Below are 25,508 nucleotides of genomic sequence, written 5' to 3'. Positions count from 1 at the left end.
GAATTTTTATCTCAACTCAAGTTATATCAATATCCCAAACACCTAATTATATTGTTTTGTAAACCTTGATGAATTATTAGATACAAAACTAAAAGTGAATCACAAATTTGATTTGTATCTTTGGTTCAACAACCATGCAAGGTTGCTAAGATGAAGATAACTCATCGGATAACTCATTTGACATAATATTTGTACTATAATCCCAAAGTCAGATATTCAATTCTCCCACTTCACATATTATAAAAGAAAAAAAGACATGCTAAGTTGATAGATTCAATTTCTAATGCGATTGTTGAGATACATCTAAATTAATGATATGGAAAAATTGACGGCTTATATTATAAGCATAGTTTTAAATTTTTATCAACATATCGATATTTCTGTTAATATTTTCTCGTTTGCATGGGTTCAAATTGACATAAGAGGATGAGTCGATATTTTCATTATAATGTATAATAGTTCATAAAAAACACCAGCCTCAAACACCACTAATATATATAATAGATACGTTTACTTATTTAAAAATAGGAAAATAGTTACTCATTTATCTGTTTTATTTATTATTCTTTTGTTTTTATAATTTTTTATAGATATATTCATCAAAATTGATATTTAACGTATATTTCCACCGAAAATTTAGAATATTACATCAAAGTATTTACAAGTTAAAGGAAGAGTTTGATATTTCAGTCAAAGTATATATTTTAAAAAGACATTTTAAAATATAGCAAAATAAATCTACACGTTTATAACATTTAACAAAATTTTAGGGCCCGTTTGGGGTTAGGGTTGGGACTGTGGGCTTAGGTTAGCCCAACCCTAACCCCCGTTTGGGTCGAAGGTTTTCCTTAACCCGATTTCATCTCTCACAAACATTCGGCGATTCGTCTCTTCTCCATTTCGTTAATCGAGTTTCGACGTTCCCCTCAATCCGGTGATAGATCTCTTCCATTTCTGTGTTGAACCTGAGTTAAATCTTCCTCTCCATTCGTCTTCATCCAAAATCCATTTGTTTTTCTGTTCGCTCTGTGTTCTCTTTAAAGGAATCGAGTTCTCCTTCTTTCGTTTCGTCTTCTCCCTCATTAAATTGGTTCTGTGTTCTCGGTAATGAAATTGGCTTCTCCTTATATCGTTTTATGTTCTCCCTCAATCCATCTGCATGCAAAATCGATGGATCCTAACCTGCATTTTGTTGATATTTTCTCCTTCATTCGTCCGTTGTGTTTTCGCGATGAAACCCGATTTCGTGACGCCGTATCTCTATCTGCATCTCTCTCATCCATCTCTCTCACTCCCGAAAGGTTTTTCGTGTTTGTTGAAGCCGACTGTTCAACGTCGTTGGCTCCAAACACGATTTCCTTTTGGAATCTTGGGTTTTGCCTCCAAAGTCATTTTGTTGAAGGTGACCCTAATTTACTCCTTGTCGCTCGCGGTTCCATTGTTGCGGCTGGGTGTTTCGCTTGCGATTTGGTCATTCCCTTCACTGATAAGACAAAAACTTCACACCGTTGTCTGCCATTGGATGCCAATGGAGCTTGGTAGGGAGGTATTGGAGTCTTTTGAATCCAATTTTTTTTAGCCGATGATGAGTTCCCATTTTCAATTCAAACTGATTTCTTTTGGAATTTATGTATTTGTTTGCATTCTGTTCTGTGTTGATTGAAACAATTTAGCACTGGTGTTTTCCATATATGTATGTAAAGTGGTTATCCATGCTTTTGCGGCCTTCCATTCTGTCTTATTGCTTTAGCTTTACATTGTTGTACCTTCTTTTGGCCTTCGATTCTATCTTCTTGCTTTACATTGTACATTGTTTTGATAACATTTGCTTACCTTTTACATTGGTTTACATTGCTGTATTGTTTTCATGCTGTATTGTTTTCATACCATTGGTCTTGCTTCATTTCGTATTCACAAATTTTGTTTGAAGTTCTTTACACACTTTTCTTCCATAGTATTGTTTATTCTATCCTTAGGGTCAAAGTTATCTGGCTGCATACTATTGTCTCTTCCATCTGCTTACATTGTGTGCTTTCTGTATAGCTTCCAGTGTTGTCTCTTCCATATGTTTATATTGTATGATTTTGGTATAGCTTTCAGTACATAGGCTTTGACTCTTTGGACTTTATTTCTATGCTTTATGTCAGTTCTAGCAGAGATTCCCTATCTTTTATTGATGGATAGCTTGCAGTCCATTACTTTCCTGTTTATTTTTTGGTTTGCCTCCATTAAAGCCCTCTCAACTTACCCCATCTTTCCCCTATATATAACCACGTTTCCTCTTTTCATTCACTGCATTGTTGTCTCTCTTTGTATCTTCTCTCTGTTTGTATCTTCTCTTTTGTAAGTTATCTTTTTCTTTTTTTCTGATTCTGTTCATTTACTTTGCCTTATTTTTTTGCTAATTCTTCATTTTTTTGTTGATTCTTCATTTAAGTTACCATATATGTTTTAAATTTGGTTTTGCTATATGTTTTTGTTCTCCTTTTGTTATATGTTTATGTCCTCCTTTCGCTATATGTTTCTGTCCTCCTTTTGTTATATGTTTCTGTCCTCCTTTTGTTATATGTTTTTGTCCTCCTTTTGCTATATGTTTGTCTCCTCCTTTTGCTATACGTTTGTGTCCTCCTTTTGCTATACGTTTGTGTCCTCCTTTTGCTATACGTTTGTGTCCTCCTTTTGCTATTTGTTTGTGTCCTCCTTTTGCTATGTTTGTGTCCTCTTTTTGCTATATGTTTCTGTCCTCCTTTTGCTATATGTTTCTCTCCTTCTTTGTCTTTTATCGTTTCATGTTTACTTCTTTATTTTTTATGTGTCCACTATGATGGAATTCCATTCATTATTTTGAATGGTTTCAAAACTCTGAGGCTACGAATTTTTTAAAAAAACTTCTTTTTGTTATCATTTGGATGTTCATTATTAATTGTTTTCCTCATTCAATGTTGATTTCGGGGTAAGATTTTTCGTCATATAAGGTATGTATATGTAATATTCTTTTATTTTTTGACCTTCTATATCGTGTCTTATGTACAAATATTAACCATGTTTTTTGTCTTATGTAGGACGTCGCGATTCACGAGTATACTCTTCGAAGAGGTACTATTGTAATGGCCGTTTGTGGGCTTTGTATACTCTTCAGTATTTTTTTCTTATTTACTTTTTTTTGGGTTTTGTATAATTTTATTATGAACATTTTGTTAAATATTGTTCGGTTTATAATGTGTATATAGAACATTTTCTTAAATTTTGTTAAATATTGTTTGCTTTATAATCGGTTTATAGTTATTCACTTTCTCTTTTTTAACTATCTTCCTTTTTTTTAATATAGTAAGAACAATTTATATTTACAAAATATCCAATTAATTAACAACAATTTCTATTTAAGAAAATTTCAATTAATTATCCAATTAAATATTAACAACAATTCGTATTAACTAACCAATTAATTAACAACAATTCCTAATTTAAAAAATATAAAAACTTTTCTACTACCTAATAAGTACAACAACTTAACAATGTTTTTTACAAGTACAAAGTTCTAACCTTATTACCAATCATTCTAAGTAATAGAAATAATTTCATTAACTTTATCGACTTTCAAAACAAGTGTTTAATTAATTGAAATATGAGCATAAATTTGCATATCAACAACTTTTTACTAATACTTTTTTTTCAATATCATCATAAATTTTGATAGTAATTAAATTAAATTACTTGAAATTTTTATGCACTATGACACATACGTATGTCAAATTTGGCTTTTTTAAATACTATCGTCACGAGTACGTACGTATCTCACATACTATTTTTGCTGCACCCCGTTTTTTGAAATAATGTTTAAAACAAGTTCTTTGTTCTATGTTTATGGTTTTAGTAAATAGGGATATTACTAAGTTTAGGGATCTTTTCACACTATATATAGATATTGTACTAATTCACTTAGTACATGTTTTTTAGGAAACTTTACATACATTGTAATGGATCAACAAACACTTATTAGAGTCCTAACTGCATTTACGTTGGCCCAACGCCAGATGTTACTAACGTTGGAGCTATTAATGAACAACAATAAGCGTCTCCCATAGAATTAGGAAGCTTGCATACTTTCGCATGATACACGAGTCAAATCTTGTGTGTCGGCAGAGCACGCGGATGGACAGGCAAACATTCGCAATTCTATGCCATTTACTTAGAAATGTGGCTGGTCTTTCGTCGACTGAGATTGTCGATGTTGAGGAAATGGTAGCAATGTTCTTGCACATCCTTGCTCATGACGTGAAGGACCGCGTCATCCAACGGGAATTTGTACGGTCCAGTGAGACAGTATCTCGACATTTTAACATCGTATTGTTGGCTGTTGTTCGACTGTACGAGGAGTGGAAAAGAGACTTGTTCCGGTAACAAATAAATGCAATGATCAACGTTGGAAGTGTTTCGAGGTGGACATGATAGAAGTTCACTGTATTTGACCTTTACGTACATCACACTTATTTCAGTGTCTTTATTTGAACCTGCAGAATTGACTTGGCGCGTTACACGGAACGTACATAAAGGTCAACGTCCCCGCAGAAGATCGGCCTACATTCAGAACGCGTAAGGGGAAAATTGCCACAAACGTTCTGGGGGTGTGTGACACGAAAGGGGATTTCGTTTATGTCCTCACCGGTTGGGAAGGATCCGCAGCAGACTTGCGGATCCTACGTGATGCCCTTTCACGAGAAAATGGACTACAAGTGCCAAAGGGCATATCTTATTTATAATAAAACACCGCTGCTTTCTACTTACCTATTCAAAGCGCTTAAATGAATGATTTAATAACAGGATATTATTATCTGTGCGATGCGAGTTATCCAAACGCGGAGGGGTTTTTCGCCCCGTACAGAGGCCAGCGGTACCATTTGCAAGAGTGGTGTGGTGCTGCAAATGCGCCAACAAATCCAAAGGAGTACTTCAACATGAAGCTCTCCTCAAGGAATGTCATTGAACACGCGTTTGGTGTTCTTAAGGGTCGTTGGGCCATTTTTCGTGGAAAGTCGTACTATCCCTTGCAAGTCCAGTGTCACACCATACTAGCATGTGTCTTGCTTCACAATTTGATCAACAGGGAAATGACATATTGCGAGGATGTTGACGACGTGGACGAGGGGGACTCCACGTACGCGACGACCATCGCTTCAGAAGACATTCACTACATTGAGACAACAAACGAGTGGTCTTAGTGGCGCGACAAACTAGCCGAATCGATGTTCACTGATTGGCAGTTGCGTAACGCTTAGATAAGACAATTTTACATTACAAGTCTTCGATTGTAACGTTGAATTTCTATCATGTGTAAAATGTACTGTAAAAAGTAATATCAGGTGTTGCATATGAAATGTACACGTGCCTTTTGTTTTTAACTGTTAAATTGTGAAATCACTAACGTACTCCATGTATTTTTTGTAATTTGTCATTCTTAGTATGTCAACCTCAAATCGTGCCCCGAGACATGTCTGGACGAAGGAGGAGGAGGGCACTCTTGTGGAATGTTCAATGGAGTTGATGTCAATGGGGGGATGAAAATCAGATAATGGTATGTTCCGCCCAGGTTACCTTGCGCAGTTGGTACGCATGATGGTGGAGAAACTACCTGGATGTCAGGTCCGAGCAACGACTGTAATTGATTGTAGAATTAAGACACTGAAGCGAACATTCCAGGCCATCACCGAAATGCGGGGGCCAACGTGTAGTGGCTTTGGGTGGAACGATGAAGAGAAATGTATCATTGCGGAGAAAGAATTATTTGATAATTGGGTTAGGGTAAGGAAAATAATATAAACGTCACAAAACGTTCACAATGTACATTTACTTAACAATTTTTCAATCAGTACTCATACGTGATATTTTTTCCCCGCAGTCGCATCCTGCAGCGAAGGGACTCCTGAACAAACCATTCCCGTATTACGACGAACTTACATATGTCTTCGGTCGCGATAGGGCGATGGGTCGATTTGCTGAGACATTCACCGACGTGGGGTCTAACGAGCCTGGCGGATATGACAGATTTGATATGGGGGATGGAAATGAGGAGTTCCCACCCGTGTACAACCAGGGGATTGACCACTCGTAGGATGATGTACGTGCATCCCGACCTTCTCGCGCTTCAGAGGGTAGGACCGGATTGTGTGGATCCAAGAGGAAGAGGGGAAGTCAGCGAGACTTGGATGTTGAAGCCATACATCTGGCGCTTGACCAAACAAACGAGTAACTCAGGCAGATTGCGGAGTGGCCTGCACGCACCTTTGCAAATGACAACCATGTGCGCACGGAATTCTTCCGCATATTGCGTGAGATGCCAGAACTTACGAGTTTGGATAGGTGTAACGACCCAACTTTCCGGACTAAGCTGAGGTCACTACTCAATACCAAAACTCGACCACACAACATAAAATTCATAACGGACCGGTTACGATTTCTTAAAATGTTAGAAATATTACAAAAAACAGTATCGGGCCCTATTTTAAATCACAGTCACAAAAGTTTCAAATAAAAAACTTAGGTCATCAACTCAAAATCACAAAACCACATATTCTAACAAAAAAAAACATCAGCGGAAGCAATAAGAAAACCAGACGCGTCCATATGGCCTTCACGCATCCTTCCTGCCTCTCGTCGGTCTGCCCCTCGCTGTGCCCTTACCTAAAAAGTTAAAGAAGAGAAAAGGGTGAGTATAAACATACCCAGTAAGGGACCCACTACTGGGCCCGTTAGGGGACAACAATTAACTTCCTATTCGGGGGTACCCTACATAACAGTCTAGTGGTTTCGTAGAACGCACATATCAATCTAGTGCTCCCGAAGGATGCACATATCAGTCTAGTGCTCCCGAAGGATGCACACATCAGTTTAGTGCTCCCGAAGGATGCACCTATCAGTCTAGTGCTCCCGAAGGATGCACACAGCAGTCTAGTGCTCCCGAAGGATGCACATATCAATCCAGTGCTCCCGAAGGATGCACAGATCAGTCTAGTGCTCCCGAAGGATGCACACATCAGTTTAGTGCTCCCGAAGGGTGCACTTATCAATCTAGTGCTCCCGAAGGATGCACATATCAGTCTAGTATTCCCGAAGGATGCACACAGCAGTCTAGTGCTCCCGAAGGATGCACACAACAGTCTAGTGCTCCCGAAGGATGCACATGTCAGTCTAGTGCTCCCGAAGGATGCACACATCAGTCTAGTGCTCCCGAAGGATGCACACATCAGTCTAGTGCTCCCGAAGGATGCACATATCCGTAAGGCACACTACCCCATAGATGAAGCTAACCGTTACCCCTCAGTCCATACTAAACCGTCTACAACAGTCACACCCCAACGGCATTCATATTACAGTTCCGCCATAGGCTTTGTCAGTCAGATAGTATAGGTTAGAACAACTACACCCTCAATTGCTATACGCGTCACCAATTCGCACACCATTAGGGAAAACCCTAGACCCAATCAACTAACCAACCAAAACCGGACTCACTGTCCTTCCCCGTCCAAACTCCATGATCAACATCCAGACCAATGATTACTACATACTGAACCGTAACTTCAAGGTCCATCAACATAAAATCCCAATCTACAATTAGCAGTCACAGTACCTTTACATCAGACAAAATATAATAACAGTGCTTAACAGTCAACACACATACAGTTATTCAGTACAGTCACTAACGTGTAATCCCCTGTGGATTACTACGTTTCCAGCCTCGATCCGAGGTCCAGTAGTAGGAAAACCCTTACCTGAAACTTGGTTATGCCCCTCGATCGAGTCCACGCTCAACGGATCCACCTAAACGAAAACACGAAGGTTTTAATCGATGATACTAGTTGAAGTCATTTTAAATGGTCCTAAGCAACATCCGTTGACTTACCCAAGGAAAAGAAAGCTATCTCCAACCAAGCCTGCCGCGGAACCCGAAAACTTGAACGTCAACTCCTTAATACCTTCAAGGGATAAAAGGTAGGACCAGATCTTATTTCAAATATTCAAACTCGAATCGGATGCAGCAACATTAGGGAATTCATCAAAACAATCCTTACCGAAAACTCACCGTGACCCGGAGTGGAGGAAGGAAGGCTTAGGTGGCTCGGCTCGGCTTGGCTCACTCTCGGCTCGGCTCGGCTTGGCCTCGGCTCAGCTCGGCTCGGCTCGGCTTGGCCTCGGCTCACAGCTTGGCTCACTCTCAGCTCGGCTCGGCTTGGTTCTCGGCTCGGCTCGCGGCTCGCGGCTCGGCTCACTCGGCTCGGCTCGGCTTAACTCGGCTTGGTTCTCGGCTCGGCTCGCGGCTCGCGGCTTAACTCGGTTCGTGGCTCGGCTCGTGGCTCGGCTCGCAGCTTGAAAGACGGGTCGGATTTTATTCGGGTTTTCGGGTCGGGTCGGCTTGAAAACGGGCAACCTCAATGACAACCTTCGGGCGTTCGACGACGGGGATGTGTCGCGGCTGGGAGGAGTCCGACGACTGCTCTGTTTTCACGCGGCGGAGGACGACGACTTGACGGCGGACACGGTTGAACGATTTGAAACCGAGAGGAGATCCGAAATGGGAGGGAGCCGCCGCGGACGAAAATGCTGAATTCGAAGACGTTGCCGACGCCAGAGATGGAAACAGGGACGGAACGCGACGGTTTGATGGGGATGGAGGCGACGGCGTGCACGGAGAAGAGATGGTGGACGGCGGCGCTGAAACGGAAGGAGAGAGAGATGGCTGCGGCGCGCGAGGAAGACGAAACGAAAAAAAAATGGATGAGGAGGGCTCGCGCGCGTTTTAGGGTTCAATTTATAAAAAAAAAAATTATTATTATATATATATATAACTTTTAATTAATAATAATATATAAAATATTATTATATATATATATATACATTAACTTTTAATAATTAATTAATAACAATAACAATAATAATAATAATAATAAAAGATAATATTAATATTAAATTATATATAAAGGTTATAATAAATAATAATAATAATAATAATATAATTACTATTATATAAATTTACAAATATTAATTCAGAATTTCAGAAATTACTCCAAAATTTAACATTCCCGAAAAATTATATAAAACGTAAGAAAAGTTTACCTCGAAAATTCGGGGCGTTACAATAGGGCACTATTGCAAAGGCATCTTCTGTCTCGTATGGACGACTTTCGGGGTTTCGTACTCATGCCTGAGGATGAGAGAGAGGGATTTTATAGAGTCCTCCTACAAGACATCACAAGATAGTTTATGTTTCTACAGACCTGGGTTGCTTATTATTTCCTTACCTTTTTTTCTGTATGATATTGACTATTTATGCATTTCTATTGTAAAGAACTATTTTTTTCCTTTATAATGTTTATTTAAAATTAAGGAAAATAGTCACAATTTCCCCAAAGAGTTATAACAACTATTTATATAGGTTTAAAATAGGAGAACATCGCTATCGTCGATTAGAAATAAGAAATAATTATTTTGTCTTTCTAAAAAATGAATTGTAATTAATTTTTCACAATATGTTTAGAAATTAATTTTAAATTGGACAACTGTCTGTACTAATTTAATAACATTACACATACAACAAATTATTTGCAATAAGACGGGTTCAACGCTTTCGTAAAAAAGTATGCAATAATTTTTTTTATCATATTTACAATCTAATTTAAAAAATATTATACCACATTAAAAAAAATTATTAAGCCAACCCATATAACAATTTTCTCAAATAAATTTTATTGTAAAATCCACATAAACCTACCCACCTAACTCTTCCCCCAAACATATCTTATCATAAAATTCTCATTAGTCCTCCCCACCTAACCCTTCCCCCAAACACATATTATCATAAAACTACATTTCTAAACCTTCCCCAAACAAAGGTTATGATAAAACTAGGTTTAACATAATACTAGTTTTATCATAACACCAACCCTTCCCTAAATCAACCATTCTCCCGAATGCACTTTTAGATTTTTTCAATGATAGACAATCAAATAATGAATATTCATGTGAAATTTAGAATGATGGTTTGTTTTGGTGACATTTTCACTAATTTGCGTGTTTTAAACTCTGTTGTAAAACGTAAATGAAATATTGAAATGAAAAATGAAAATGAAACAAAAATTCCCTTAATTTACTGCGTGGAAGTTGCGCTGTCTCTCTCTAGCTCTCTTTCTCTCTTTCTCTCTTTCTCTCTTTCTCCACTGTCTCTTCGTACGTCCATTCTCTTTCGTAGCTATTTCCTGGACATAGCTTCCTTCTAATTCCAAAACCATTTTCGAAATTCTCTCATCTCTTCCACTTTCCTCTCCAACTAGCTTCAGATCCGCCTCTTAATTCTACTCTTCGCCGTAAGCATTCCATTTTGCACGATCTTCATTTTCCGCTTTGCCTTTCAGATCTTGCAATTTATTTGCCTCCACTCTCTTCTTCTTGATTTGTTTTATTCATCATCTTCAATTGTTGTTGGAAATTTTATTTATTTTTAATTCAATTCGGAATTAGATGCCTGTTTTTTCCTTCTTTTTTTTTTTTTTTTTTTTTTTTTTTTTTTTTTTTAAATTTAGTCATTGTTGCTTCGGATGTTTGATGATCCGAGTTGCCATTGAAGTTGATGATCTCGATCCTTGCTTTCAATTAATCTAGGTGAAATTTGGTCTCATTTTCGTCTGTGCTTTTGGTTAGGAATTGGAGATTCTCTTCCACCGACATGAATTTTGTTTTGTACTATTCATAATGAGAGATGTGGGTCTTGATCTTTGGTTCGGCATTTTTCGTTCTTTTGACAGCTGATGAGTGTATGCATATTATCCATAGTTTGTAACGTGTCTTTTGTTTTATACTTTCAAATATGCGTATTTGGTTGTTAAGTTTTTAGGAAATCATGGGGAATCTTACAAAAAGGTTTACTTTGGATTCATTTGATGTTCCTGATGTAGGCTAGTAATGTAGATTAAAACGAAGATTCCTTCGATGCTCTGTTTGATGTCAGATAACCATGACTTGAAATTGATGTTATGTGTAGTTCGAAGATTTCTATGAAGGTGCATTTTCATTGAGGTTTTACTTTTTAGTCCATTTTGCAAATTCCGGCATTACCAGAAATAGAAGTAGGGTGTCTAGTGTCTACAAATTACAGGAGTCTCTACATAGATTATCATTTTATTTTGTCAGTAGTGGACGCTCACATGTCTGGTTTTCAAGCTCCATTAACTCTTTTCTTTTTAACGGCCCTTTTGTACTTTTGATAGGTTTAGAGCTCAATTTTGACCTATGCTAATCTCTTCTTAATTTTTACACGCCCTTGCTATTATATTTCTCTATACTGTTTTGATTTTGACCGAAGTTTAAAATGATATGTTTCTACATTAATGTATTCATTAAGACTATACAGATTCCAGAGTTTTGAGACCATCGAGACGGCATTGACATACAACATCTTGTTCTTTCATGATTCATTTTCTTAATTTCCAATATATTTTTCAGCTTCCAAGCTCTTAAAGACTATTACCTGTTTTTCTTTGGAACAGCCCAGAAATTTTGAGGTGAGCATCACTTAAATTTTCTGTGGAACTGGTTGGAAGGAGCTGTTAATTTCAGTACCATCAAGGCATCGACAATGAAGAAGGTCTTTGGTCAGACTGTTAGGGATATGTGAGTGTTATTCACACTTTCATCTTCAAAAATGATTTCATCTCTGCAGATCGTGTTCTTGCACCCAAGAAAGAAAGAAAAGAAAACAAAATTCCTAGTACTTAATATGGAGCCTGCTGGTTTTTTATTTATGATTGAGGGATGTAATTTTCATTTCAAATATTTCTGAAATCAAAATGGACATTTTGTTCAACAACCTAAGTTCATTTTAATGATCTAGATAGTGAAAGACAAGTTTACACCAGAGTAATTTAATTAGTTTAAATTAGAAAATAAGTTCTACAGTCATAAGTTCATAAACTTTTTCCTACAGAACATTAATGTAACTTCATTTTGTTGTACATTTTAAAGGGTCAATAAGCTTTTCCATCTTCTACAATTTTCTTCTTTTAGTATGTTTTGTAAATCTTTAACGTTCAAATAATAAAATAATGTATAATTAGATCAGATATAAAGTGTACACTGCTGGCCTTAATTTTTCTTTTGCTAGAATGATTTATTAACCTTTCTACGTTGTTTGGAACATCTATTTTGGGTGTTTGACTGCTAGTTAGCCGAGCGTAGAGTCTTTATTGTTATGGTATAGGAGTTCTTACATCCTCTGACTGAAGGGAGAGGGGGTTATTTATGGATAGTTGGGGTGTGTGTTCTGTGGTGGGACATTTTGGTGGAGGATTTTTCAAGGGGTTGACGGGGAACCTTTTGATTTTTGGTCTTAGTGAAGTTTAATGCTTCTCTGTGAGCATCTGTGATTATTTGTTAGGCCTTATTTTGCTAGATTGGAGACCCCATTTTAGTGTACTCCCTTATGTGGGCTTAGTTTTTCCAAAGTATTCTTTTCTTTTTCCTTCATGAAAGTCGGTCTTTTATATATATAAAAAAATAAATAAATAAAGCAAAGTTATATCTGATAGGTTTTAAAATAAATTAAAGTACTTGTTAAATTGTAGTGTAAAATATTAATGATGCAAGCTTTACAACTAGCTTTATTTACTTAAGAAAAGAAAAGACTTGTTTGAAAGCTATATTTTATATATATTGAAGATTCTGCCATCCCTCTCAGTAAGTCCCCAGCAAACGACCCTCATTCATTCTGCCAGAGGACCAAAGCTTCTCCCCATTCTTACACCACCTCAAGCTTGAACGAGAAACTCTACAAAATTCCAAGCATAATACTTGTGAACAAAGAGATAAAAGGGAAAAAACAGAATGGAAAAAATGACCTCTATCGTCGGAGCTAGATATTTTAATTAAAATGCTTTTAGTTTTTCATAACCAAGAAGTGTATGAAAGTAGCTGTAGCTCTGCAAATTTTATATTCAGTACTCTACCCATTCTATATAACCACTGTGTACCATGTTTCCTAGAACCAAAACCATATCTTAACAAACTTTCCAGTTGTTCTTTTGTTAATAATTTCAGGGTCCCTGCTTTGATCTCAACCTTTTCCCTTTCTTTGTCAACTTGCTTCTCTTCTGCATATGTTTACTTAAATGGCATTTGTAATTCATTTTCTTGCAGTAAGAGAGAAGTTAATAAGACGGTGCTTAAAGTTCCTCGACTAGAGCAGAAGGTTAATCTTTTCTTTTCCTGCTTTATGATTTTCTTGAACTTCTTCTCTGGTGGTTGCTCCTTGTGGATGAAAATTGTTTGAAATGTGACACCTGGTCATTTAAGATTTCTTGCGCTGATTATAAGGTCATTGCTTTCTCTGCCTAGCAGGTTCTTGATGCTACTAGCAATGAGCCTTGGGGCCCTCATGGATCACTTCTCGCTGAGATTGCACAAGCAAGCAAAAACTAGTAAGCATTACATCTTTTTTTTCTTTGAAACCACTACTTAGTTTGTAATTTATATGAATGATTTTTTCCTCCCAACCGGAACCAGAAAAGAGCTCATTCTAAACCTTAATGCAGTCATGAGTATCAGATGATCATGGCGGTAATCTGGAAGCGTGTTAATGACTCTGGCAAAAATTGGCGGCATGTGTACAAGGTTTGATATCTTTTGCATTTGATATTGCAGCACATATGTTTAGACATACTGTTCTTTTCCCTCAAAAGTTCATCGCCTTGGGAGAAAAATGTCTTTCTTCATCAATCTTTTTCGTGTTTTATTTAATGTGCTTGAAGTTTGATTACTTTATTCAAGAAAAAAAATCTTGATTTTTTATTTCGTGTGCTCTGTGGAGTTGCGCTTATTTATTATTATTTTTTTAAATGAAAAACATAAAATTGTGCTTCAGGGTTTAACTGTCTTGGAGTATCTGGTGGCTCATGGATCAGAGCGAGTAATAGACGAGATCAAGGATCATGCATACCAATTATCAGTAATGCTGCTTCTTAGTTCTTTGTAACTACATTTTTTAATTAGTTCTCTTTTTTCTTTGGATTTCATATTGTTTTTCTAAATCATTCTCTTTCCTACTACAGGGCTTGTCCAGCTTTCAATATATTGATTCCAGTGGAAGGGATCAAGGAGCAAATGTTCGAAAGAAGTCACATAGTCTTGTGGTTCTTGTGAATGATCCAGAAAGAATCAGTGAGATTAGGCAGAAGGCTAGCGTCAACAGGGACAAGTGAGTGTCCACAAAACAAATATATGTGCACATATATGTGTATACATATATATTGTGTTGACATGTTAAAGTTAATTTTCTGATTCTCTCTATCAAAGGGTTAGAAAAGATATTTTAACATTACTTTTTGCTGCTTCTTTCTCCATTTACTTTTTGCTGCTTCTTTCTCGACTAAATTTCTCCAATTTTCTTTCCAAGTATTCTGTTCATTCTCAACTGTCTAATTTTAGTGACTGAAGGTTATTTACCTAAAGTTTATCGATCGATCTTGTATAATAGTTTGCTTCTCAATCTGTTCAGTGTTTTCTACTCATTTCTCGATCTTTTACTTTGTTTTCATATTTCTTGTTTACTTTAGAATCTGCATTTTCACAGTTATTACTCCTGCACATAGCTATTGGGATTTCTGTTAATTTCTCAAACTAATTTCTTTCTGTAGAATATTGTAAGAACAGCAGGAGCAAGCATTTTAGCCTGATGAACCTGGAGATTAAATAGAACTTTTGGCATGAAAGACATCTATTATTTATTTTTTTTCTTTCTTTCTTTTTCTTCTTCATCCTTCCGCTTTTCTCTAATTTCCTACCTCAAGTTGCTAATATATTTTCAAAATCAGGATAGTTCCTTATAATTAGTTGAGCATGATTCAGCTGAATGATTATGACATTTGTATGATTAAAAAGGTTTCGAAGTCCGTCCTTAGCTAGTGGAGTACATAGGCCGGGGTATGGAGACCGTTATGATGATGATTTCCATGAGGGACGCTATGGAAGCAGGGATGAAGATAGGAATAGCAATGGTAATGGAAGGGAAAGGGAATATGACTACAGAGATGACGACCATGGTAGGAATTCCAACTCAAATAGACGTGATGGAGATCACTATAGCAGAGATGGTGAAGAACGACATGGAAGAGATAGTCCCAGGGATGGAGATAATTGGGGGAGAAGAAGTGTTGATGACAACCAATATGGTGCAAAAAGGGATCAAGATAGAGACCGTGACGACAGTGCTCGGTACGTTCCATTCTGTTCAATTATTTTTCATTATTATGTAGAGGAACCCCTTTTTTGTGATAAAAAAAACATGGATAAGATGCCACTTTTAAGTGGCAACAACCAGCCAAATAACACAACCTAAAGGACAAAGAGTTCCTTCTTGAAAAAATAAGGAAATGAAAGCACTGCAGCCATGGTTGATAAGGGATTAAAAGGATTTATTACAAAACTAAAATGATGAGGATGCCAATTAGTGAGATTGAACCATACAATGCCACATATGTAATTAAAAAAGTTTGACTTGTTGGAATCTTCTTGCACCCCTTTCCTTCCAAATAGACAACAAAATAGCTCCCAACGGCACCAGACAAAATCACTTTAGCTTTGTCCTTGATACCAACTAAACAAGATCTCACAAAATCAATTTCCTAATAGACTGTGGAATCACCAAATTAAACTAAACCAAAGCACTCAAATAAATTATAGACATTGGATACATATTTAAAATGAACCAAAAGGTGAGAGAGGGATTCTTCCTTACTGTTGCACATTACATAAATTTGGGGGGATAGGTGACTAGCCTGTAGGTATGTCTCTTGTGAACCTTAGCTATTAACGCTACTGAGATTTTAATAGTTTTAGAACCAATTCCTTCCCAGATCAAGCTGGTATACAATTTTGGCATGGGTTGTACTTAGCCACATATTTCTCTTTTTTGCAGTGATGGTAGTGGAAGAGGTGACGTCAGGTCACCGGATGTGAGGTAATTCTTGAAACTTTCATTGAATAGTGGTTTAATTGAGTTCTGTGAATCACATTATGGGTTGAATCTCTTTTGCCAGGCATCATGATCATAAATTTTCAGAGCAAGACACTGGCGCACCTCCTAGTTATGAAGAGGCAGTGAGTGAGTCTCGAAGCCCACCAGCTCATAGTGAAAGGTATCAGTTTTCTGTTGCATTCTATTTCTAGATTTAGCAGTTTTAATAATTGTATTGCAACTGGATATCTTACTTTTATTGTATAGAGACCAAGAAACCTCAACCTCTACTCCTGCTACTTCATCTGCGCCTCCTACCAGTGCACCTAGCCAGTCAAGTCCCGTACATGGTGCTCCAACAGCTGCAGACCAGTTAATTGGGAACTTTGACGAATTTGACCCTCGCTGTTCAGTCACAGGTGCAAATAATCTCAGTTACTTGTTTGTGCCATTAACCTCATACTTGGTTCATTTAAATCTAGCTGCCCATATGACTCCAAAAAATAAAAAAAAAATAAAAAATCTAGCTGCCCATACGACTCCAAAAAAATTTAAAAAAATATTAGAAAAATAAAAAAATCTAGCTGCCCATACTTGTTAACGTTCTTTAAAAGTTTGATTGATGAAGTGACATTTACTTGGGAAGATTAATTGTAAAGTTAAAACTGGTAGATTTAGATTTCATTTTGATGGGGAAGAATTTTCCCCTTCCCTCTTCATTGTTGTGTATTTTAGTTTTCATGAGGTTGTGATAGGATTGGTAGTTTTAGGGTTACCGGGGTATTAAGGGCATAATAGTAAGTATCTAGGGAGTCGGTTATATTTGTGGTCATATATAGGAGGAGTGGGGAATGGTGTAGATAGCCAATTAATAGTTGAGTGATCTCAAGAAGGGAGGGTCCAAATACCTCAAATCACTTGGTTAGGTAGGGTCTAAGTACCTTGAATCACTTGGTTTATTGTGTATTTCCGCTATTTTATATATTCAATATATACCGGTTCTATCAGGTTGCTTCATGAATCTGACTCACATGAAGATGAATTGGACAATTCACGGATGAGCCATATGGTCCGTTCTAATGATGCCTTCTGTCATAGCTAGATCAAGTTTCTTTGTGCATGTCCAATTCATCCAGTAATGATTTGGAAGGAATATCTTAAAATGATGAGAGATTTTTTAATGCTAGATAGAATTAAGTGCTTGTTTCTATGTAAAAATTGTTAAATTTGGTGCATGTAAGAAATTCATAACAAAATCGATCAATTAAAACTAATAATTAGTGCGATTTTAACTAAAACTAATATAAGTAGTTGCCTTTCCATTATCACCATTTTAAAGTAAGTTATACTTGATTTGTGTTGTGCAATAAGCATTTCTTGTCAATTTATGATTGTGATCCTATTTCTCTGCAGTTCCTTGCTATCAATCAAATTATAACACTATTAAGACTTGAGATATTTTGGATCTTAGTGCGATTGAGTGTAAAGGTTCCTTACATATCAACAGAAAAATGTTAAGCTTGAAGAAATAGTTAATGTAAAACTCATTTTGCATGTCATCTATCAAAGATAAGCTCACATGTGCCTATTAAGGATAATCCACTAATGTGACTCACATCAAACGATTAGTTATCTTGTTTTGTTGGTCTTTGGCACTAAACTACAAATACATTCTCTCTTTTCTCAGCTGCTCCAACTGTTGCACCAAACAATGTTGAGATGGACTTACTTGGCTCACTGACTGATTTTCCTTCAAACCCACTGGCCATTATGCCAACGGCATCTACAAATGTGACTGGGGCCTTTGAGCCTGATTCCCACATTAACTCTGGTGTGGGAACCCCGCAGACTACTACAGCTGTAGCTAGTGTCAGTAATCAGGTACATGATGATGGTTTTAAAGTTTTTCATTTGCTTTGGAGTTTTATAGAAGTTCCCACTCTGATAAAATTGACTTATATACATCATTCTGTACATTTTCCATTATTTATTGCTACTACGTTTAGATTTTTCTTATATTTTTCTGAGTTCGAATTATGTAGTTGCAGAGTTTTGAAGATCCGTTTGGTGACACTCCTTTTAAAGCCATGCCTTCTGATGATGGTGCCCCTCAATTCCATTCTTCTGCTATGACAGATCCACTCCAGTCTTCCCTACACCAAAACGTTGGACAATCCCAGCCTTCTACAGTGATAGAGCTGTCTTCTCTGCACCAAAGTCATGGGCATTCCCATCCTTCTACTATGACAGGTTCTTTCCAGTCTTCTATGCACCAACATCGTGGACAATCCCAAGGAATCATCCCGGAAACAAATCAAGTCTCTAATTCTGAATATGGTAATGTAATTTCTGCTTCAACGGGTGCATCTGGCTTATCCTGCTTGCAAGCACCGTCAGAGCCACAGTTTCTTCAAGGGCCATCCACCATACCAGATCCTGAGATTGATATACTGGCAGATATTCTACCTCCTTCTGCGCCTCCGTCTAACACATCGTCCTTGGCAACTTATTCATTCCCTAGCGACCAGCCGGCATTGCCTACTCCCTTCTCAGATCCTGGCCAACCTATTCAGCAAAATTTTACAGCTTTAAGCAATCTGCCTCCAGAACCAAATGCTAGTTCATTCCTTAATGTGCAGCCCCAGCGTGGAGCTACAGCATCTTTGAACTCAAATACGGCTTTCCAGCCTCAAAATGCACCTACCGTACAGTTTGACTATGGGGCTCCACAGGGAGGATCTATAAAACCTACTGGAGAGATTGGCTATGGAGCCCCGCAGGGAGGATCTACAGTGCCTACTGGACAAGTTGGGTATGGGCCCCCACAGGGAGGACTTGCAGCACCTTCTGGACAGTGTGGCTATGAGCCCCCACAGGGAGGATCTGCTGCACCTACTGGACAGTTTGGCTATGGAGGGGGCTCACAGGGAGGACCTGCAGCACCTACTGAACAGTTTGGCTACGGAGAAGGCCCACACGGAGGATCTACAGCTCCTTTCTATACACAGATGGCTTCAGCCAGCAGTCCAAGTTCACAGGCTAATAGTGGTGGCTATTTCGTACAGAATGGAGGATGTGCTGCTCCTGTTACTTCACAAACTTCTCAGCAAAGCCCAAGTGGGCCAATTGTTCCACTTGGCAGTGCAAACGTTCAGCACCATGGTTTTCCAGCCCCACCAGTAGCTTCTCAAGGAGCTTATCAGTTGCCAAATGGTCATGCTGCTCAGCAAAAAAGTGACGATTTTCTGGGCAGCATTCTTCCGCAATCTGCAACCCCTCAAGTTCCTTTACAACAAGGTTTTCCAATGTCAACGGGATCACTTTCGATAGTATCTCAACCATCTAAGGGAAAGTTTGAGACAAAGTCAACAGTCTGGGCTGACACTCTTAACAGAGGGCTAGTTGATTTGAATATATCTGGACGTGAGTTCACGCAACCTTGAATTCTTGCATATGTATATTTGCATCATATGTGTTCTCTGATAGTTGACTAAATATGTTCCTTAATGTGCAGCTAAAACAAATCCATTGGCTGACATTGGAGTGGATTTTGATGCCATAAACAGAAAGGAAAAGAGGATGGAAAAGCCTACTACAACTGCAGTAACTTCTACTATCACCATGGGTAAAGCTATGGGATCTGGTTCTGGGGTAGGTCGTGCTGGTGCGAGTGCCCTTAGAGGGCCACCAAACCCTATGATGGGGTCTGGTATGGGTATGAACCACGCTGGCATGGGAGGGTTCTATGGAGGAATCAATCAATCCATGGGAATGGGAATGGGCATGGGCATGAACAATGCTGGCATGAACCCAGGAATGGGAATGGGAATGGGGATGAACCCGGGCATGGGGATGAACCCGGGCATGGGGATGAACCCGGGCATGGGAATGAACCCAAGCATGGGAATGAACCCAAGCATGGGAATGAACCCGGGAAATATGGGTATGGGACAAGCAATGCAATTTCAACCACCGGGTGTGTTTCGGCCAGGATCCAATGCCTCGGGTAGTTATAATCCAATGATGGGTGGTTATGCCCCCCAGCAATCATATGGTGGTGGCTACCAATAAACCAAATTCAAGATACACATTTTAGAGTGTAGTACCAGATTTACTTGAGAGTTGAAGATTGGGATGGCCAACTTATTGTTGCCTTTGGAAGTCCTTCACATTTCAGATTTTGTGAAGAGCAATAGCTGCAGTTCATTCTTTTCTATGAAAGCTGTTCGTTGCGATGTTCATTTTGCTTATTCTTTGTATGCTTTTTTACATTTCCAGTGACATACCGAGAGTTCTACAGGTGAGCTGGTCGATTGATAATTTTCATATTCTTATCACAATTTGTATACAACTGAACATCGATAAATGAGGACATATCTCGATTTTTATTGTCGTCAACGTAATATATGTACAATTCTACCTTTTGTTCATGCCACCATAGAATAAAATTCTAATACATTCCTTTGGTGTTGATTCACTTGATTATCTTGTAATGTCTGTCTCAGTTGTTTGTATCATCTAAAACAGCCAAGTCGTACAAGCTTGATCAACTATATTGATGAATACCTCTGCCAACATGGAAAATCAAGTTTCAATTCTGGATGTTATAGTTTTAAAAGTTTTCAAGTGAACTTAAATTCTTAACCAGTCGGTCTTTAATGCCACCAAATCTCCACAATTTAGATTGCTAAAAAAAGTGTACGGACGGTACACTTTGGAGTTATAAAGGGAAACGAATTTTAAAGTTCAAGAGATTTAATTTAGCTCATATCGTATTCTCGGTATGATAACTAATAACATATAGCTGCAAAATTGAAGCCAAATATAAATTATATTCAAGAAACGGAAATAACTATTGTTCTTTTTTATAACTATGGGTTCCTTTGGTTTGTTGACTACTTAGTGTTTTTTTACCAAAAGATGTTTAGTTGTTTTTGCTATTAGAGTTCTGGCTATAGATTCAAATATTTCTTTAAAAACAAAATAATAATAATGAAAACCATGGTAAAAAGAAATCGGAGAAAACAAAAAAACTCAAATTGAAAAAACTAAAACACTAAAAGCAGGAGGGCTAAGCAATTTCATAGAATACTCACAACTCCACTGTTTTATAAGATAAACAAAAACCATGTTGATGGACAGGTTGCTTACAGACTTAGAGGTTGGCTCTCCCTATATTTGGCTAATCTGTTCATCCAATTTTTGAATGCTGAAGCGGCTGTAGAATTATGGCAACTTCTTTAGCAGTTTTTGTCAATCAGACCATCTGGTTCCCAATCATATTCTGAAAGCAAGTTATGATCGGACACTTCTTCGGAACTATATCGAGTTGCATCCACTTCATCATGATGAAGGTGATCAGATGGATATTTTCTTGTGAAAACCTCTGCTTCTATACTTTGGCGTTTCCTCAACATGTGCTTGTAAATCTTTCCCTGATACTATTTCTGCACAAGCTTTTCCCCATCATATGATTCTCGAAGGATTACAGTCTACGTGTTATGCTTCTTAGAGAATCGTTTTCGGAGGTTGCTTACATTTTTTTGTTCTCTTTTGCAATTTAGGGTGAAGTAGGTCATGAAATACTCCAACAATCCTCTTTTCAGATACATTTGTACGGGGATCCAGATGAGAGTCATCACAATGTGGAGAAGTGTAAGGGAGCTTCTGCCATTCCTTTAACCGATCCATACATTTTCTCCTCAGTCCAAAACCCCGTGTAAATCCAATTGGAAAGGTCAAATAGCCATTTCTTGTGTCTTACTTTCATTTGTTTGGAAGCAGCATTCTTCTGCAGTTCAGAAACGGCAATGTCATTATCCCATGACAGAAATTTCAACCCAATGCGAGTCGCATGAACGAAAACAAGTCATAGTTATTGGAATGAAAGAGTTCTGATAATCATATGCAGCCCCAAGTCCCATCCCAACAGGTCGATTGTCTGAGGAAGTGTCCTAACCATTGGTAAGCGTTAGCAATCTGCAAAGTCTAGATCAAATATCCGTCCAACACCGCCGAGGGACAACGATTTCGGATTTCCTCCTCATGAAGTTTCCTAGCTTCTGGAGTTGAGAAAAATAATGGCAAACGAGTGCCTGTACTATCATATCATGAATACGTGACTCACGAAAGATAGAAGGGTCAAATGGAAAGTAAACACGGTTGGGATAATTATGTAAACAAATTTCATATATAAATAAAGTTTTATTTAGTTCATAAATATATATTTATTTATTTTGCATAACTTTTTTTTTTTTTTTGCAATAAATGTTATGTGACTAGAGTTACAATATTGTTTCAAACATGTCTTTTCGAAAATGATAAATTTAAAGAAGAGACGCGACTATTTGAACAACCACGAATAGCTATATATATGTTTGTTCTTCAAATTGCTTAAGAGAACTTTATTTTTTCATAAGAATTCCCATTTGTAAATTTTGTTTAAGTTAAGTTTATTTCCATAAAGTATAATTCGTTAGATCTTGTAGACAAAGGTGCTCCTTCCATGAGAAAATTAATCTATTCTATCCTAAAAGACAATTACTTATAAGACTCTAGAGTGATGTTGTTGATACACTTGCTAAACTATTGATACACTCAATCAATTAAATATACCCGATGCACTAAGCATGATACACTTTATGTATTGTCAATATCGTTGTTATGATATGTTTACATCTTAAGAACATGTTGAACATCATTACTCCCTATAGGCAACAAATTAAACTGGAAGTTCATTACATAACTCAACTTGAATTTTAGTATGAACCAAGTTCGCAAAAGAATCAAATGATGATATTATTCCATCAACCAAAATACAATTTGTTTTGTAATCCACGTAGCAATGTTGCTCGTCTCATTGACCACTCTGAAAAACAATTACTGCAAGCTTAACCGTAACTACAATGAACTTTAACAATTTTGCGAAAATAAAAAACACGTAGTAAGTGTATTAGTCAGCTAATACATATAATATTAGTACATCATACCACTGATATAAAAAACTGATACAAATTAAAAAAAAAAGACCAAACGTAACTAAATAAAACCTAATGGATCTGCAAAGCCCCTTTCAGTAAAAAATATGAGGAACAAATAAAATAGATGAAGAAGAACAAATCGTAGCCTTAATTTCAATAAATAATGTGAGCAATTCATAGAAAAAAGAAGGAAAAGATAATGATCAAACTCCCTTACCAATTTCGGATACCAAAATATATACATAAGTGTAAGAAAGAATATTAGGGCTTTAAAAAGGGGAAAGAAATACATATATAATTCTTATTTTCCCTGGAGAAAAAATGAGGATAATAGGAGAAGAAGATGAGGAGAAGACGATAAAAAAAGAAGCAGACAAAGAGGGAGAAATCTAAAAGAATGAAATAGAAGAGAGAAGAGAAGGACGATGGAGAAGAGGAAGAAGAAGACGAGGAGAAGAAAAGTAGGTGAAGAAGAGAAACCGTGAGAAGAACGGTGGAGAAAAGGAGAAGAAAACGAAGAATGAAGGAGAACGATAAAAGAAAGAAACCAAAGAGGAAGAGAAAAAAAGTGGAGATTCAGAGAATGACAATTTTGGAATAATGAAAAAATTAAAATAAAAAATATCAACAAAAATTAAAAAGTTGCTATATTTGCAAAATTAAAAAGGTTAGTGCTAATATTGCTAAATTAGATTTTTATTGTGCCACCCAATAAAATTTCCCAATTTTGTAATTCAAAATTATCAAAAAATAGCAAAAAAAAAATTTCAAATTGAAAAAGTGCCTATTTATAAGCAAATTACATGCAAAAATGCATGTAATTTGTTTATAAAAACTCAACACCTATTATCCCTCTAACAATTAGTGGAACTTAATGAGCTAGGCATTTACATCTTATGTAACAATGTAACCCACTAAGTGTTAGTGGGATTATCCAACAAAATGTTAGATTTTTCCACTTAGTCCAAGTGTAATAAGATCATTTCAACTTTAACATGAAAGTCATACTTTGACATTTTCAAGTCCAAAATCAACATTTTGACCTTTTACCATTTTATCCATCTTGACTAATTCCGACCTCTCAAGCATGAATCCACATTCATTTTTCTAAAGTCGGTCAAAGTTTGACTTTTCATAGTCAAAAGTCAACATTTTGGCTTTTTACAACTTTGACCATTTCCATCAATTTCGAGCTTTCAAATATGAATCCTATTCATATTTTTAATATTTAAACCATATTTAAATATAAAACTCTATCTTAAATCTATAACCAATGACTATATCATATATACTTGTCTGTTTCTCTCTCTTTACCTAATTCAAACAATTTAAATTATTTGAAAATATTATTCTAAGTTAATCCCATATGAGCTAGCAGGGGAACCTAATGGACCTATAAATCATGGGCTCCAATGATATGAGATAAACTAGTTAAACCCTTTTAGACCGAGCTAATCAACATTCGTTAACTAACGAGTCATTCCATTAAAGTCCCATAGTTGCACCCTCTTCACTATAGATATATTTCTGTCCATTTGATATAACCATGATCAGTAAGTTAATCTTTTACAGGTTGTTCTAAATCTCGGTTTGGTCAAAATACCGTTTCACCCCCGAGATTAAATCTTGTTCCTTAAGCTGAATCTCTATAAACTAAATCTCTCTCGAGCCAATGAGAGGGTGAAGCCCCTTGTTCAAGACTTGGCTGGATTCAGTCCTTAAGGGAACAACCTATCTACTAACCCTAAAGCGGGTAGGAGTAAATTCTGTCTTGCACCTTATGTCCATAGCTATCCACCCGGTCTTACCCCTAAAATGGGAGGCTTATTGGGCCAATGCTGATGAGCTACCCTCACCTATGTAGATCTAAGGATAATTTTGTTTTAACATATGTTCATAGTTAGCTCAAGATTAAGATTAAGTTATCTATATCATCAATAATCGAAATAGTCAGTTTTATACAGTCAATGATGTTATAACTTAAAAGAAACTATTTCATAGTTCCAGTCTTAAATTCCTTATACAGGATGCCCACACTCTTGAACGATTCAAAATAACATCTTTTGTACTAACTACAAAACGGACTGCATCTATAGTGTTCTAGAATAAGGCGCCCAACCATATTTATACACTATAGACTGTTTGGTCTATATACTTAAACTTGATCCATATTTATGTCTCTACATAAAGTTCAAGTCTACACTAGATAGTCTCAGAACCTTAGTTTAATGGATTCAAGATCATAGTATTTTATTTTCAATAATAAGTTATCAATAACTACTTTACTGAACAAAATGTAATTTAAACTACAAATAATGAGTTTTAGGATATAAATTCCAACAAACTCCCACTTGGACTAAAAATCCTAGTGGGATAAAACAATGCTAAATTTAACCATGATAAAATTACTCATATGAATACAATTAACTAGGTCATACACCCAAACATGTATAGTTTAAGACTATATATATTAAGTAAGTCAACACATTATAAATTTAAATTTATTTTTAATAACTCCCATAACTTCCTTCGAT

General features: G+C 36.8%; 1 protein-coding gene and 1 long non-coding RNA gene across 4 annotated transcripts; one reads left to right on the top strand and one right to left on the bottom strand.

Annotated features, from left to right (window-relative positions):
* The first annotated feature begins 10,108 nt into the window (after positions 1 to 10,108).
* LOC103488591 (clathrin interactor EPSIN 3-like) lies at positions 10,109 to 20,471 on the top strand. 3 transcript variants are annotated; one of them, XM_051082768.1, is made up of 14 exons: positions 10,109 to 10,355; positions 11,535 to 11,658; positions 13,180 to 13,231; positions 13,381 to 13,460; positions 13,575 to 13,653; positions 13,904 to 13,987; positions 14,091 to 14,236; positions 14,920 to 15,252; positions 15,956 to 15,997; positions 16,077 to 16,175; positions 16,262 to 16,413; positions 17,682 to 17,875; positions 18,043 to 19,417; positions 19,509 to 20,471. In XM_051082768.1, the coding sequence occupies exons 2-14, from the start codon at positions 11,624 to 11,626 to the stop codon at positions 20,063 to 20,065; spliced, it is 3,228 nt and encodes a 1,075-aa protein (XP_050938725.1). In that variant the 5' UTR covers positions 10,109 to 10,355; positions 11,535 to 11,623; the 3' UTR covers positions 20,066 to 20,471. The 3 variants fall into 3 exon arrangements, with proteins under 3 accessions (XP_050938725.1, XP_050938724.1, XP_050938723.1); XM_051082767.1 differs by having other exon boundaries at positions 10,145 to 10,355; positions 11,540 to 11,658; positions 18,037 to 19,417; XM_051082766.1 differs by having other exon boundaries at positions 10,145 to 10,355; positions 18,037 to 19,417.
* On the bottom strand, positions 19,965 to 22,150 carry LOC127148633 (uncharacterized). Its single transcript, XR_007819720.1, has 2 exons — positions 21,146 to 22,150; positions 19,965 to 20,562 (listed from the first exon to the last, which is right to left on the bottom strand). It is a non-coding gene; the product is annotated as an uncharacterized LOC127148633 (long non-coding RNA).
* Between the last annotated feature and the right edge of the window lie 3,358 nt (positions 22,151 to 25,508).

Source organism: Cucumis melo, chromosome 3, assembly GCF_025177605.1.
Source record: "Cucumis melo cultivar AY chromosome 3, USDA_Cmelo_AY_1.0, whole genome shotgun sequence".
NCBI classification, from domain to species: Eukaryota; Viridiplantae; Streptophyta; class Magnoliopsida; order Cucurbitales; family Cucurbitaceae; genus Cucumis; species Cucumis melo.
The sequence above is the reverse complement of the archived record's forward strand: the minus strand, read 5'-3'. Positions and strand labels throughout refer to the sequence as shown.